The following is a 12,412-nucleotide window of genomic DNA, read 5'->3' as shown; positions in this document are numbered from 1 at the left end:
GAATTCTGGCAATTCGAACCAAAAATGTGTGAAGTGTAATCAGAAATATCAATCAATCAATCAATCAATCAATCAGCCTGTGAACAGGATCTACATTATTACCCATCTTGTGGAATATATCTATGCCTTTAACACTTTATCAATTAATACAATGCATATTGTTGTATAAATCATAATTTGTGTACTTTGAAGGGACAACATACACACTCAATGCACACATAGATGTTGTATTGATCTGGGGCCCCGAAGTGGCTTGATCATGCAATCATAGGTGGAATATATTGTATATGTTTCTTTTTTCACACTTAGCAGCAAATGTAGTAATACTACTTTAAAAAATACTACATCAAAAATAAATGTCCTGTTTTTTTAAATCTTACATAAATAAATATATGCCTGTATGAACACCTAAATCTACTTAAAGTCTAAAATTATTATTATTGTATAACTATTATCTATTATTTAGCTAGATTATTAGCACTATTGTAATATGTGTAGTAGGTTTATGAGCTGGTTGTATGTTTTGTATAGAAAATACTATTCTGTAAAGTAATTAGTAACTACAACTGTTTTAGTCTAAATCAAGTGAAGTAAAATGAACAGTATATATATTTTTTATGGAATGTAGTGGAGTAACCAGCCACTTAGTTAAGTCTCGTGTTTTTTTCGGGTCATATTTTGAAATTCAGTACCGGAAGTAGACTTGTGTATTCTATGGCTCTTAACAGTGGTTGTAGCCGCGAGGTCCCGTGACAAATTTCATTGGAACTTTCTACGGCCAGGAAAGACTGATGTTTCCTGCTTCTCTCTCACTTGTCAGACGCCTGTGGGCTGCAAGAAATCACACTTTCAGTTTTGGGGGTTTGGGGGCTTTTGTCCAAATTAGAGCGGGGTAAATGTTAGGTACAGTGACAGATTAAATGCTGTAGAGCGAAACATCCCCACTGGAACTACGAAGTAGATGAATACCGCATCTAGATACTGTAAGGTACGTGATGTTCATGTAAACGTTGTTTACCTTGTTCTCATTTTGCTAACATAGCCTTGGCTAGCTGTTGGGTCATATCTACCTAACACACAAAACAGTACATGAATGTAAGTAATATATCGTTCAATGTTAGTAATATTTTAGCAAGCTATTACATAACATTAACTTTTTCTGTTCGAGGACAAGACTAAACAGAAGTTCAACCGAAGCCAAATGCATAAACAAAGTTAAGTTAGCTACTTTGTTGTGTAGCACACACGACAACCTTAGAATAAGTGCAATTATGAGCCTTTTCTCTATTGTTTACAGTTTGTATTACATATGGTAGCTTATTACAACATGTGAAACCTTTCATTTCGTGTGTGTAACTATGTGCGTGTCGGTATTTTATTTGAGTGTGTGCGTTCAGCTCCTCCCTCCTCTGGCTCATTTTTTCCTCCTGTCCTCGGCTGGAGAAGGTCCGCTTTTTCCTGTAATACACGTGATGTACGCTGATATTTAAAAGGTTGTACAGGTGTAAGTACAGGCATAGCCTCAGGTGATTATCATAACGAGTTTATCAAATAGTTCGGCCAAAAATAAAATAGAAGTAGGTGAGGCCTTTTCAATTCTGTGCTCTGGGGAAATGTTATCCACCTCCACATAATTGTACTCTGACTGTCGAAATCATGTGTCAGACTTCATAGGCTGTCAAAATGAATCCCCGCATTGGATGTTGATTCAGCTGTGTGCTACGGCCAGTGGCACACCACAATTTCAAAGGTGGATGATGTGAATGAGAATATTTTCCTCCTTGTTATGTTTTTACATAAAGCCCAACCAGAAAGAAATGGGTCAAATGCAAATTTCTAGTGACAAGAAAGATGCTTTTCTTGCTAATCCCTCTCTGTTTTCTGACAGCATTTCATCTCTGTTAGTGTGGAAATTTACTTTGGTTTTTTATGAGTTGAGAAGGTTCACAGCTCCCTCCCTCAGGTGGCTATGGCGAACATGTTTTGTATGACAAGGCAAGTTTCAAGTTGTAAAAGGTGGCAAGATGGATTTATTAAGTTTACGTTGCCCACTATTTTAAAAGCACCAACATTAATTCAAGTCTTGCATGTGCAAAAAAATTGCTAAGCCATGGCCAGCTAGGGCGTCTAACAGTATGTGATTTCCAATGTTCTACAGCTGATGATGCATTTATTTTGTCAGGGCACACATGCTGATTCAGACCTGTTTCTAAAAGGAAGTCAGAGATACTGTTTGCAGACTGTGGATGTGAGCTGTCTGGACCGTCAGTCAGGGTAGGAATTTGACCAGATGCTGAGGTCGGTTGCATGAACAGAGGTTGACTTGAGTTCATGCCCCTAACACTTCTCCAGTAGTACCTCCTCAACGAGTAACCTGTCTCCATTGTATTAAACTAAGATGCTTATAAACTAGAATATTGTTTATGTCATTCAGTTTTGTCCCACTCTTAACAGATATAATTTACATTTGTCCAAACTGTTAAGGTGCATTGTAAAAGTTTATACATTTGAAGTGGATCTAAACAGATTTTAATGAACGTGTTTGTATTTATGTCAAGTTTAAATCAAGTTATGGTCAAAGGTTATAACTGACAAGTTCCCTGAAATAGATAGTCTTCCTGTTCATGCACAGATGAGCAAGTTCAAAACAGGTCTTTGTGTGGTTGTCTCCACTAACCACTTTCAGCTTGCATGGGCTCATGTTTCTGTGTTTATCAGTGGACGCATGCCTGATCGAGCTTTCACATGGGATTAGCCATTCAGAGGGTGACTTCTGCTTTGTTTCCTTGCTAAAAGTGTTTGTCACTCATGATACACAACCACACACAGAGAAAAATATATGCTCGACATCCTTAAAGGATATCCACAGGCGAGCATGTGTGTTTGAGTGAAGCAGGAAGAAAGCTATTTTTGATCCAGTGTAGTAGCCCAGCGTATTTGTGCCTGTCAGCACACGTTAATTCATGTTGTGGCGTGAATGCAGGGGATGCTGGGCTCATTCTGCAGCAAGGGAATGTGCTCAACATTAATCTTGTTCCTTTTCATTATGCCTTTCCAGGCTTTGTGTTCATTCCATACAACAAACTTACTTGACAATGTCTGTTTGTGGGTGTGGTGAGTGGCAGCATTCCATATGAAGGAGTAGCAGTGTCAGCTGAAAATGTAAGTTGCACTAGATGGTTGTAGGTCATTTCCCCCGTGAGCAAGAATATTTCTGGAATGTTAAAAACCGGGTCCTACCCTGTGACGTACAGAGCCAGTTAACCGTGAAAGCAGGCACAGATGTGAGGCAGCTCAGGGAAGTAGCGGGCCATTTTTGTGTGTACCAGCCACAGTTGCACAATCTTCAGATTTTCAAAACACAAAAGGATCCAACTGTTTCCCTCCAAAGTGACAGATAGAGGAGATGAGCCTTGTAGAGACAGTCCAAATGTGTTATCTTCATGTAGCTTATGTTGATATTGTTTTAAATATTAAGATGCCACCTTGGATTCTGAGAAATTGTGACAGGAGTTTTGATATTTCAAAACAACAACAAAACAATTTATTAATAAAAGGAGAGAATGATAGGCAGACTACAGCAGTGAAAAGAAAAGGAAAACATCAGTTAGGCCTAGTTTTATTCAAGGTTTGAACAGTTTCACAATGACAACTCTGAGAAAGGAAATTGTTAATGCTGCTGGTCTGTTAGTGGTTTCTCTCAGTGAGAGGTGGTTTAGAACTAAAAGAAAGTCAAAGGTAGGTACAAAAGAGAAGAAGGGACTAGTGATGAAGAGGCCATGAAGGTCCCTCTGATCGCGCACATGCATTTTAAAGAGGGTCGCTCTCTTTGCTGCTCCCTCACCCCCAACGTGAGCAGAATGAGATATCCCCCCCCGGGTTGCGTTCAGGATCAATATGCAGACGGAGAAAGTTAAGCAAAAGCAGGTTTTGCGTGTGTTGTGAGCAAACAACAGTGAGAGTAACGGCGGCAAAAACTACTGAACAAACTAGGCTGACCTCACTAACATCAAACAATGGACAAGTCAGAGCAGCAGACAAAGAGCTTTGTGGGAGAAGAAACAGACGTTACATAACTCATGATGAAGGAAAAGAGATCTAGTCAGATCACAGAGTGTTTAGTATTTACTGTTCATGTAATAGTTTTATGTCATGTCTCCAGCTCTTTTGAATATGAGGATCTACTACAACTGATTATAAATCATTTCTTAGACAATTTACCATAGTAATAAACTGTGCCCCCCTCCTCTTCACCTTCAGGAAACTGAGATCTTGACCTTTTGTATCTACAGTTGTCAGAAGAAGGAGTCTCCTCAGCACTGAGCTTTATTTCCCTCTTTAAACATTGGGGAAGAACAGCTCCAGGAGGTTTTACTCTTAACCTTTTGTATGACTGCAGCTTCAAAGACCCCTGGAAGGTTATTTTAAAAATACCTTCCCGCTGACCGGAACAAGCGAGAATGTCACAGACCCAGCATGTGTGAGAGAGATAGAGTGTGTGTGAATGAAAGTGGGCTTGTACGTGTTCACATGCTAGACAGCGTGTGTGTGTGTGAGATGAATACATCTGGAAAGGGGCGTAGGTAGAGGCTCGTATTTCTCACATGCGGGTGATGGATAACACCATTAATAGCGGGAAAAAAAACTAGAGAGTGCTCTGGTGATATGTATCTATTTTATCTAAGCGTTTTTCTGCAGTGAGTAATCAGATGAGAGGGTGGAGGGGATATTCACACTCAGAGGAAGGAGTGAGTTAACTGGTTACCCAGGAGGAGGGAGCCTGCCTGCTGTCATGTTGCAGCTCACTGACCCTCCTGTTGTTGCCTGTGTGCTCTTGCAACAGACTACTTGACGAGGTTTCAACCAGAAATACTTTTAAAACCTTAGCAAGGAAATGTCTTAAAACATTTTTCCATTTGCATCCCAAAGAAAAGTATTTTTATTTCAAGTGACACACTGACTGGTCTCAGTCAAGGTTATCAGTTTATTTGTCGATGTACATTACCTGGAATAGAGCCATTTCCCAAAGCTGACTGTGATAATTGCAGGCTAACAAGTTGTGCCCAAGTGTTGTTTTGTATCACCAACAAGCAAAGCTTGAAAAAAGCAGCTGTCTGTGACCCCTTGGATGACTAGTGAGAAAATAGAGGAATGGATTGATGGATGAGGTAATATTTTTTTAAGGCTGCACAACCCAAGAGCAGCAGTCGGCAGAGCTATGTTATGGCTGAAATGTCAAAGAAATACCTTATAAAAAAATAAATTGAAAACCTGCTTATTAAGTACTACTCAGAGATTAACATTTATCATACCAGGTGTAAGCAACATAACCACTGCAGAACAAAATGTGTAGAGAGCAGAAGAAGACCAGTTTCACTTCCTGAATAACAGTGCTGCCTGTTCTCTTTTCTCTCCTGCAGCAGTGACCCAGAATGGGGATGGGCCAGTTGTATACTTGAAGTCTTATCCTGGAGGACCCATTACTTTCCGACCCTGCACCTTTAAATGCCGACAGCCTCCAAGATGGAGGAGCAGTCCAGTCTCCCCAACGTCAGCATACCCTGCCACAATGAGCAGAGGGACAAGAAAAAGCGTTACACAGTGTGTACAAAAATTCTCTTCATTCGTGTTCACCTGGCATTTCTGAGTAAAATCTACTACATTGTAGCATTAAACCATTAATGCCAATTCTTGAGTTTATAAGGGCTCTGTTTATCTTTGTTTAGGTTTACAAAGTGATAGTCTCTGTCGGACAACAGGAATGGTTTGTCTTCAGACGATATGCAGAGTTTGACAAACTCTACAACACAGTGAGTGGTGGCACATTGTCATTTTTATTTTACAGTACATAACACAGACCTAACACATTACCACAAGTCTGTTCACAAGTCTTTGATTCCCTTAGTCTTTGATTTATTGGCTTTCATGTTGTTCACATTGACATTTAGGATAATTATATGCTTAGATGTTTCCTCTGCCTTAAGTAATTTTCTCTGTTGTTTTCATATTTTTAAATGCAGTTAAGAAAACAGTTTCCCTCTATGAACTTGAAAATTCCAGCCAAGAGGATATTTGGAGATAATTTTGATCCTGGTGAGTGTTCACTCTGTGCTCATGTTATATCATATGATGTAAAAATGTGACTATACTACACTAAAATTCAGTACACACATCCAGTTAAATAAATGTAGTTTTTTACTTGATTCATGTTAATGGTCTTGAGTGTAGTGTTTGCATTTCTGTAACATATTTTTGTATGCTTCCATCCAATAGAGTTCATCAAGCAAAGAAGAGCAGGGTTGCATGAGTTCATCAAGCGAATTGTCTCACATCCTCAGCTTTGCAACCAGTAAGTTTTACTGCTCCCTCCGTCATAATATCACTGACTGTATTAAAGATGAATGGCTCTAATGATCTGAATCCAACAATTTAATGAGATCAAATGTGTTTAGCCATGCTTCACACTTGACATAAATGAGATTAAGAAGATGAAGAAAGTGCTGCTTTGTCATTTTTACTTGCTGATGTTATTTATTTCTCTTATTTAACTGTTAACTGGTTGCTCTTACTTTACAGCCCAGATGTGAGGACCTTTCTGCTGATGGACAAAATGCAAAACTTCTCAGATGCCTCTGAGGATGAAGATGACAAAGTAAGTAACCAATTCACCAACTTTGATCAATTTTGATAGAGCTTTTTCTTTTTTCATAGCTCATGGTAGTTTGGCCCTCCACCTCTGTTTTAGTTATGTCCAGGCTGTGCCAGAGAGTTGTTGACTCTATATCCCAGGGTGTAGTTTGTGCTCTGGAACAACTGATAGAGGCTATCTGGATTCAAAATAAATACAGATAATGAACAGATTTCCCTTATTTTGTTAGCGTAGCACAGATAAAGGACTGAATTCATAGATTCATTATTCCTGGATTCCTTGCCCGTGAACCAGTGTTGAATGTGTCTCAGTTTTAGCTTTTTATGTTAAATCTTTGCAGCTAATCTAGATAATATGTTCTCTGCTGTTTAACAGAACAACTCTACCTCCAGAAACATTAACCTGGGACCCTCTGGAAATCCACAGTATGTTCACAACTAAGTGCTCTTTTTAAAACTTTTACTGAATGTTTCAGCTTGGCTTGTTTTTGTTAATTATTTCAAACGTTGCAGTTGTGTAATCACATACATTTTACAATAGTGAAATTAATCTGCTGTCATTTTTTATTTCAGTGCCAAACCCACAGACTTTGACTTTTTAAAGGTCATAGGAAAGGGGAGTTTTGGGAAGGTATGTGAACAATGCAACACTGGAAAGTACAGCTACTTTCTTTTCAACCTTGTGAAAATTCATAAGGTTGCAAATTTATGGCTTTGTTTACATAGATAAAATAGTGTCTCATTGTAATAGTTTGATTACATAAATACAGTTCCACAAATCAACTTTGCAGAATAATGTTGACTGGTTTATTTTTGTTATATTTGCATTACATGAGGTAGAAACTTTCTGAAATGTTTCTGTGTTGTTTTTCTTCTCGGGTAGCAACAAGTTTTAGTTCTGCATGTGTTGGCTTCTCCATACAGGAAGTGAGAAACAAATCGGGAATTGCTCGGCTTCTCAGTGTTGTCACAATGTTGCTTTCTCTCCCTTATGATGCAGGTTTTCCTTGCAAAACGAAAACATGATGAAAAGTATTATGCAGTCAAGGTCTTACAGAAAAAGGTCATTCTCAACAGAAAAGAGGTAATTTTACAATCAACTATGGCAATAATCCATAATCCTAGCCACATTTCAGGCATGTGTATGTGAATTATTAGTCTAAATTACACTAAACTAAATTACTTTTTTCAAATCAGCAAAAGCACATCATGGCAGAGCGCAACGTGCTGCTAAAGAATGTGAAACACCCTTTTCTGGTTGGGCTTCATTATTCCTTCCAGACCACAGACAAGTTATACTTCGTCTTGGATTTCATCAATGGAGGAGAAGTGAGTTGTTTCAGTTTTGTAAATAATATGCTCACACAGAAATGAGTCACAAGGTCTAGAAAAGCTGAGAATGGCAGGAATACAGGAAGTATGTATGTATGTATGTAATGAACAGCTTCAATACAATTCCTTGGAGCAGCATTGTAGCTAGTTAATGTACCATCGTGTGTTATGAAAGATCACAGCATTACTCAGAGTAAGGATTGGCTCTGAGTGTGACTTCCTCCATGGATACCCTTCAAGTGTGGTCAGCCTTTTTAAAGCTGCCATGTGTGACTGACAGTGTGAGAGTGACTAACCGCAATCTGTAGCCAAGTAAATCCGCCTCTTGCTTTTCTGAACAAGATGACTATGAAGACCTTTAAAATTAGATCAGTATTTACAATTTCCAGCTTTACAGTACAGCACTTTTTGTCTGTGCAAAGTAGGTGTCAAATAATGGCTAATTATTAGATTTTTACAATACACTAGCCAAGTAATGTTAATATTATATATATATATATATATATATATGAATAAAAAATTAACTTGCACCTTTTCTTTTCAGCTTTTCTTCCATCTTCAAAAAGAGCGGACCTTTCCAGAACCCAGAGCAAAATTTTACATTGCTGAAATGGCAAGTGCACTGGGATATCTGCATTCCCTCAACATTGTTTACAGGTATGATAGCTGTTCATGTAATTGAACATACTATTACATTTATGAAGTGCTCTTAATGATCAAATTAAAAGATGTCTTGTCAAGCATAGAAAATATAAGAATATTTTTTGCAATGGACACAAATGTAGACACTTACTAAAGTAGACACTGATGCCCTCAAGTTTAAAATGTCTAAAACTGGAGACTAGTTAGCTTGAATGTATGTGAGTGACACATTTTGGAGTTTTAATGACCTGAAAATAAATGTTAGATACAAATTATGCTTGGTGGGATTTTTTAAAGCTGTCTTTGAAGCTGTGTTTATATCTAAATATAGGAAGTTAAAATTTTGATTTGCAATGGGGGAATTTGAATTTACTCTTTCCACATCCTTCAGCCTTTTGTTACTAATTGAAATTGCATGACTTTTAATTGTGTCCAGAGACTTGAAGCCAGAAAACATCCTCCTTGACCAAGAAGTGAGTATTCCTGTTTCTCACTGCTGTGTAATTCATTTATAATCACTCTAACAGTAATTAAAGTAATTACAATAAATATGTGTAGATGGCACAGCACCTAATTTTTTTAGTGACTATTTTGAGAGTACATGTTTAAGTGTATGAAACTACAGTGCCTAAACACTGGCTGCAGATGTATTACATAAGATTATAACATACAGTATACAGTACAAACCTCATTTTTTTCCACCAGTGAACAACAGTGTCATTTCCAGTTCCAGCTGAACAGAATGTGTGTGATTGGATTAGGTCTTGCTAATGATTTTCCTGCCTAGCCTTATTGAGAAAGTGAGAGAACGGTGAATGGGACTGACTGAGCTACGCTGCAGCCAACATTCCTGGGCAACAATAGAATCCTCAGTCCCTGGGGATAATGAGCTGCTTGTGTGGCACATGTTGTCTAAAAACGTCCCTGTGTCCTCTCTTTAAAGGGGCATATCGTTTTGACAGACTTTGGATTGTGCAAGGAAGGCATTTCCCAGACAGATACCACCACTACATTTTGTGGAACACCTGAGGTATGGGTATTCACATGCCTGCTTACTGTCAGTTTTGCAACAGTGTATTCCCAACAAGTCTCACCTTCAGTGTCAAAAAGTAACAATCATTAACAACCTTTTTGAAATAAAGTCTGGTTAATCATTTTACAAGTATGTCCAACTTGTCATATTGCTGTGTGTGTATGGTATAAGCCACTTTTACAGAGTAAAATAGGCATTTATGAGCAAAAATAGTATTTGATATACATTTGGTTTGTTTATTTTAAGCCAGAAACAAAATGTCAAAGTTAATGTTATATTATTATGTTTGTGTGCTTCTAACAACCAGTACTTGGCTCCAGAGGTCCTGAGGAAGCAGCCGTATGATAATACAGTAGACTGGTGGTGTCTGGGTTCAGTGCTGTATGAAATGCTCTTTGGCCTGGTGAGTTTTTACTTTGAGCCCCGAATCTTCTTCTGCATTGTGCATATTTTGTAGTATACCACAGAGTGATTTTGATTTCTTTTTCTTTGGTAGACAGCCCTGACTTTTGCAAAGTTTTTAATTATAACAGGATGTTACTAGTGGACTGCAGAAAATATGAGAATTGGTTCTAGTGCTAAATGTTTGAGCACCTCATTGTACTGTCACACTCCCTTGCATGACTTCTCTTTTTTTCTTATATCCTAGCCTCCATTCTACAGCAGGGACACACACGAGATGTATGACAACATCCTCCACAAGCCACTGGCGATGCGTCCTGGTGCGTCCAGCACCGCCTGGTCTCTACTCCAAGGCCTGCTAGAGAAAGACGGCACACACAGACTGGGGTCCAGGGATGACTTTGTAAGTGGGATTATTGGACTTGCACTGTCCAGATACAGACTCTGCATGTGCAGCAGAATTTACTATTTTTAAGCTCCCTCTGGTGGCCTATCTGTATACACTTTGCATTTGACATTTTCTATTAATACAAAAGTATAACTAGGTTGACATATACTCTTCATTTTTAGAATGAGATCAAAGCACACAGCTTCTTTGCCTCCATCAACTGGGATGACCTTGAACAAAAGAAGATCCCTCCTCCATTCAAACCCAAAGTGGTAAATACATAATAAATGTTATACTGTCACTGTTCCTGGCTTTAACAACAATCACTTGCATATATCCAGTGAACCCACATTGCAGCATATATTGTCTTGATAACAACACAGTTTTGCAGTGTGTATGGCAGTTAATTTATAAGGTAGTCAGATTTAGAATTACCTCAGAGCACCTTCACAGTGTGATCTCCCCACACTGGTGTTTTCACTTCTCTACCTGATTACTGCTCCTCTTTTGTGGGTGTGTACAGACCATATGACACAAGCCTGACCAGAGGCTTAATCAGACTTAATAGAAAACACCTGTGAGGGTGTGCAGGGACTTTTACTGTCCATTAAAGTATGGTTAAATTTAGCTCCTAATTGATTGCAGATATTTGGATAAGGCCATTTTGTCTGCTCCATAGACATGTAACAAAGTTAAATAGTGTATATATAGGTATATAGAATAGACCCACAACCTCCGACATTATCTCTCTAAAACTGTCAACAAAACCTGAACATGAACAACTTCATAAAATGCATTTTTCTAAACTTAATTTTGTGTTATGTTTTGGAATTTTCTCTTTTTTTAATCTTGTTTTTTGGCTAAAAACTTTTTAAATGTTTCCTTATTTAAATTAGTGTGTTTGACTCTTGACATTTTCATCCCTTTTTAAAGCATATTGTAAAAGCAAAATGAATGCAATTTGTCTTGTATTTGTTCCACAAATGCTAATATGACCCATGTTTTTATTCCCTCCCCCCCCCAATGTTTTTACAGAACTCTTACTGTGATATCTCAAACTTCGATCCAGAGTTCACAGAAGAGATGGTCTCCAGCTCCATCTGTTGGTCTCAAGAACATTCCATAGTCAACGCCAGTGTAATGGAGGCCGATGATGCCTTTGTGGGCTTCTCTTACGCCCCACCTTCTGACGACTCTTTCCAGTGAAACATTCCCAATGAGGTCTTCAAATGCCTTTAACCATTGTAACTTCTTTTGATTAAAGGGAAGAAATTTATAACATGGATGATCCTTGTTCTATGAAGCCAAAGCAAACAGCTGAGAAGAAACAGCACTAAAAAAACTGATTTTGGTTGGAGCAAAGAGTGCCAGAAAAGTCTTTATTTTTACCTATTTGTATTTATATGAATATATATATAAATAACAGATGATATTTTTAAGAATTAAGGACAGTCATTCTCTATTAATGTAATTTCTGGTGGTTTCTAAAACGAGCCTTTATAAAGCCTTAAAATTGTCCCTGAAATGACATCACTAAGTAGTTTTCTGAAAAACTTGAACAGTTCACTGGACTAAAAATGACACCATTTGACTGTTGATTGGAAGGGTGTTTGTCCATGTAATTACTGTAAAAATACTCTCATGTATCATATTCATATTAACTAAGCTGGAAATAGGGATTACTTGAGAGACCGCTGAATTAAGCAGTTTGGTTTATAGGTCACATTTGTAAAAAAAAAAAAATTAAGTCTTCTTCTTTTTAAGTTACCTTTCAGTTTGTCTCGGCGAGCACTGAGTGAATTGTTTTTTTTATTGGATTGTTTGTGTTTATTTTTGTGCTATTTTTTGCCTTAACATTTATTCATAATAGCAGAACTTTAAATTCCACAATGCTTTGCTTCACCTGGCAATTTAGTAGTCCTGTATTCCAACACAGTAATAAAAAATCAAAGAAGTCTGAGTGTTCA

The 12,412-nt window shown here is 37.9% G+C and overlaps 1 protein-coding gene across 2 annotated transcripts; it reads left to right on the top strand.

Annotated features, from left to right (window-relative positions):
• Window positions 1–761: 761 nt before the first annotated feature.
• sgk3 (serum/glucocorticoid regulated kinase family member 3) lies at window positions 762–12,400 on the top strand. 2 transcript variants are annotated; one of them, XM_018673952.2, is made up of 17 exons: window positions 762–988; window positions 5,421–5,601; window positions 5,727–5,810; window positions 6,021–6,093; window positions 6,274–6,349; window positions 6,577–6,652; window positions 7,025–7,074; window positions 7,222–7,279; window positions 7,649–7,732; window positions 7,846–7,977; window positions 8,525–8,637; window positions 9,059–9,095; window positions 9,566–9,652; window positions 9,963–10,058; window positions 10,305–10,460; window positions 10,628–10,717; window positions 11,481–12,400. In XM_018673952.2, the coding sequence occupies exons 2-17, from the start codon at window positions 5,506–5,508 to the stop codon at window positions 11,649–11,651; spliced, it is 1,479 nt and encodes a 492-aa protein (XP_018529468.1). In that variant the 5' UTR covers window positions 762–988; window positions 5,421–5,505; the 3' UTR covers window positions 11,652–12,400. The 2 variants fall into 2 exon arrangements, with proteins under 2 accessions (XP_018529468.1, XP_018529470.1); XM_018673954.2 differs by lacking the exon at window positions 762–988 and adding an exon at window positions 3,141–3,162.
• Window positions 12,401–12,412: the final 12 nt, after the last annotated feature.

This window comes from Lates calcarifer, linkage group LG24, assembly GCF_001640805.2.
Source record: "Lates calcarifer isolate ASB-BC8 linkage group LG24, TLL_Latcal_v3, whole genome shotgun sequence".
Taxonomy (NCBI): Eukaryota; Metazoa; Chordata; class Actinopteri; family Centropomidae; genus Lates; species Lates calcarifer.
The sequence above is the reverse complement of the archived record's forward strand: the minus strand, read 5'-3'. Positions and strand labels throughout refer to the sequence as shown.

What these genes read in the sequence shown, in the direction of transcription:
- sgk3 (XM_018673952.2), top strand. Translation starts at nt 5,506, where the DNA reads ATGCCGACAGCCTCCAAGATGGAGGAGCAGTCCAGTCTCCCCAACGTC. An exon ending in CTGAGGATGAAGATGACAAA is followed by an intron (nt 6,653 to 7,024) that starts GTAAGTAACCAA and finishes GCTGTTTAACAG; the next exon opens with AACAACTCTACCTCCAGAAA. An exon ending in GGACCCTCTGGAAATCCACA is followed by an intron (nt 7,075 to 7,221) that starts GTATGTTCACAA and finishes TTTTTATTTCAG; the next exon opens with TGCCAAACCCACAGACTTTG.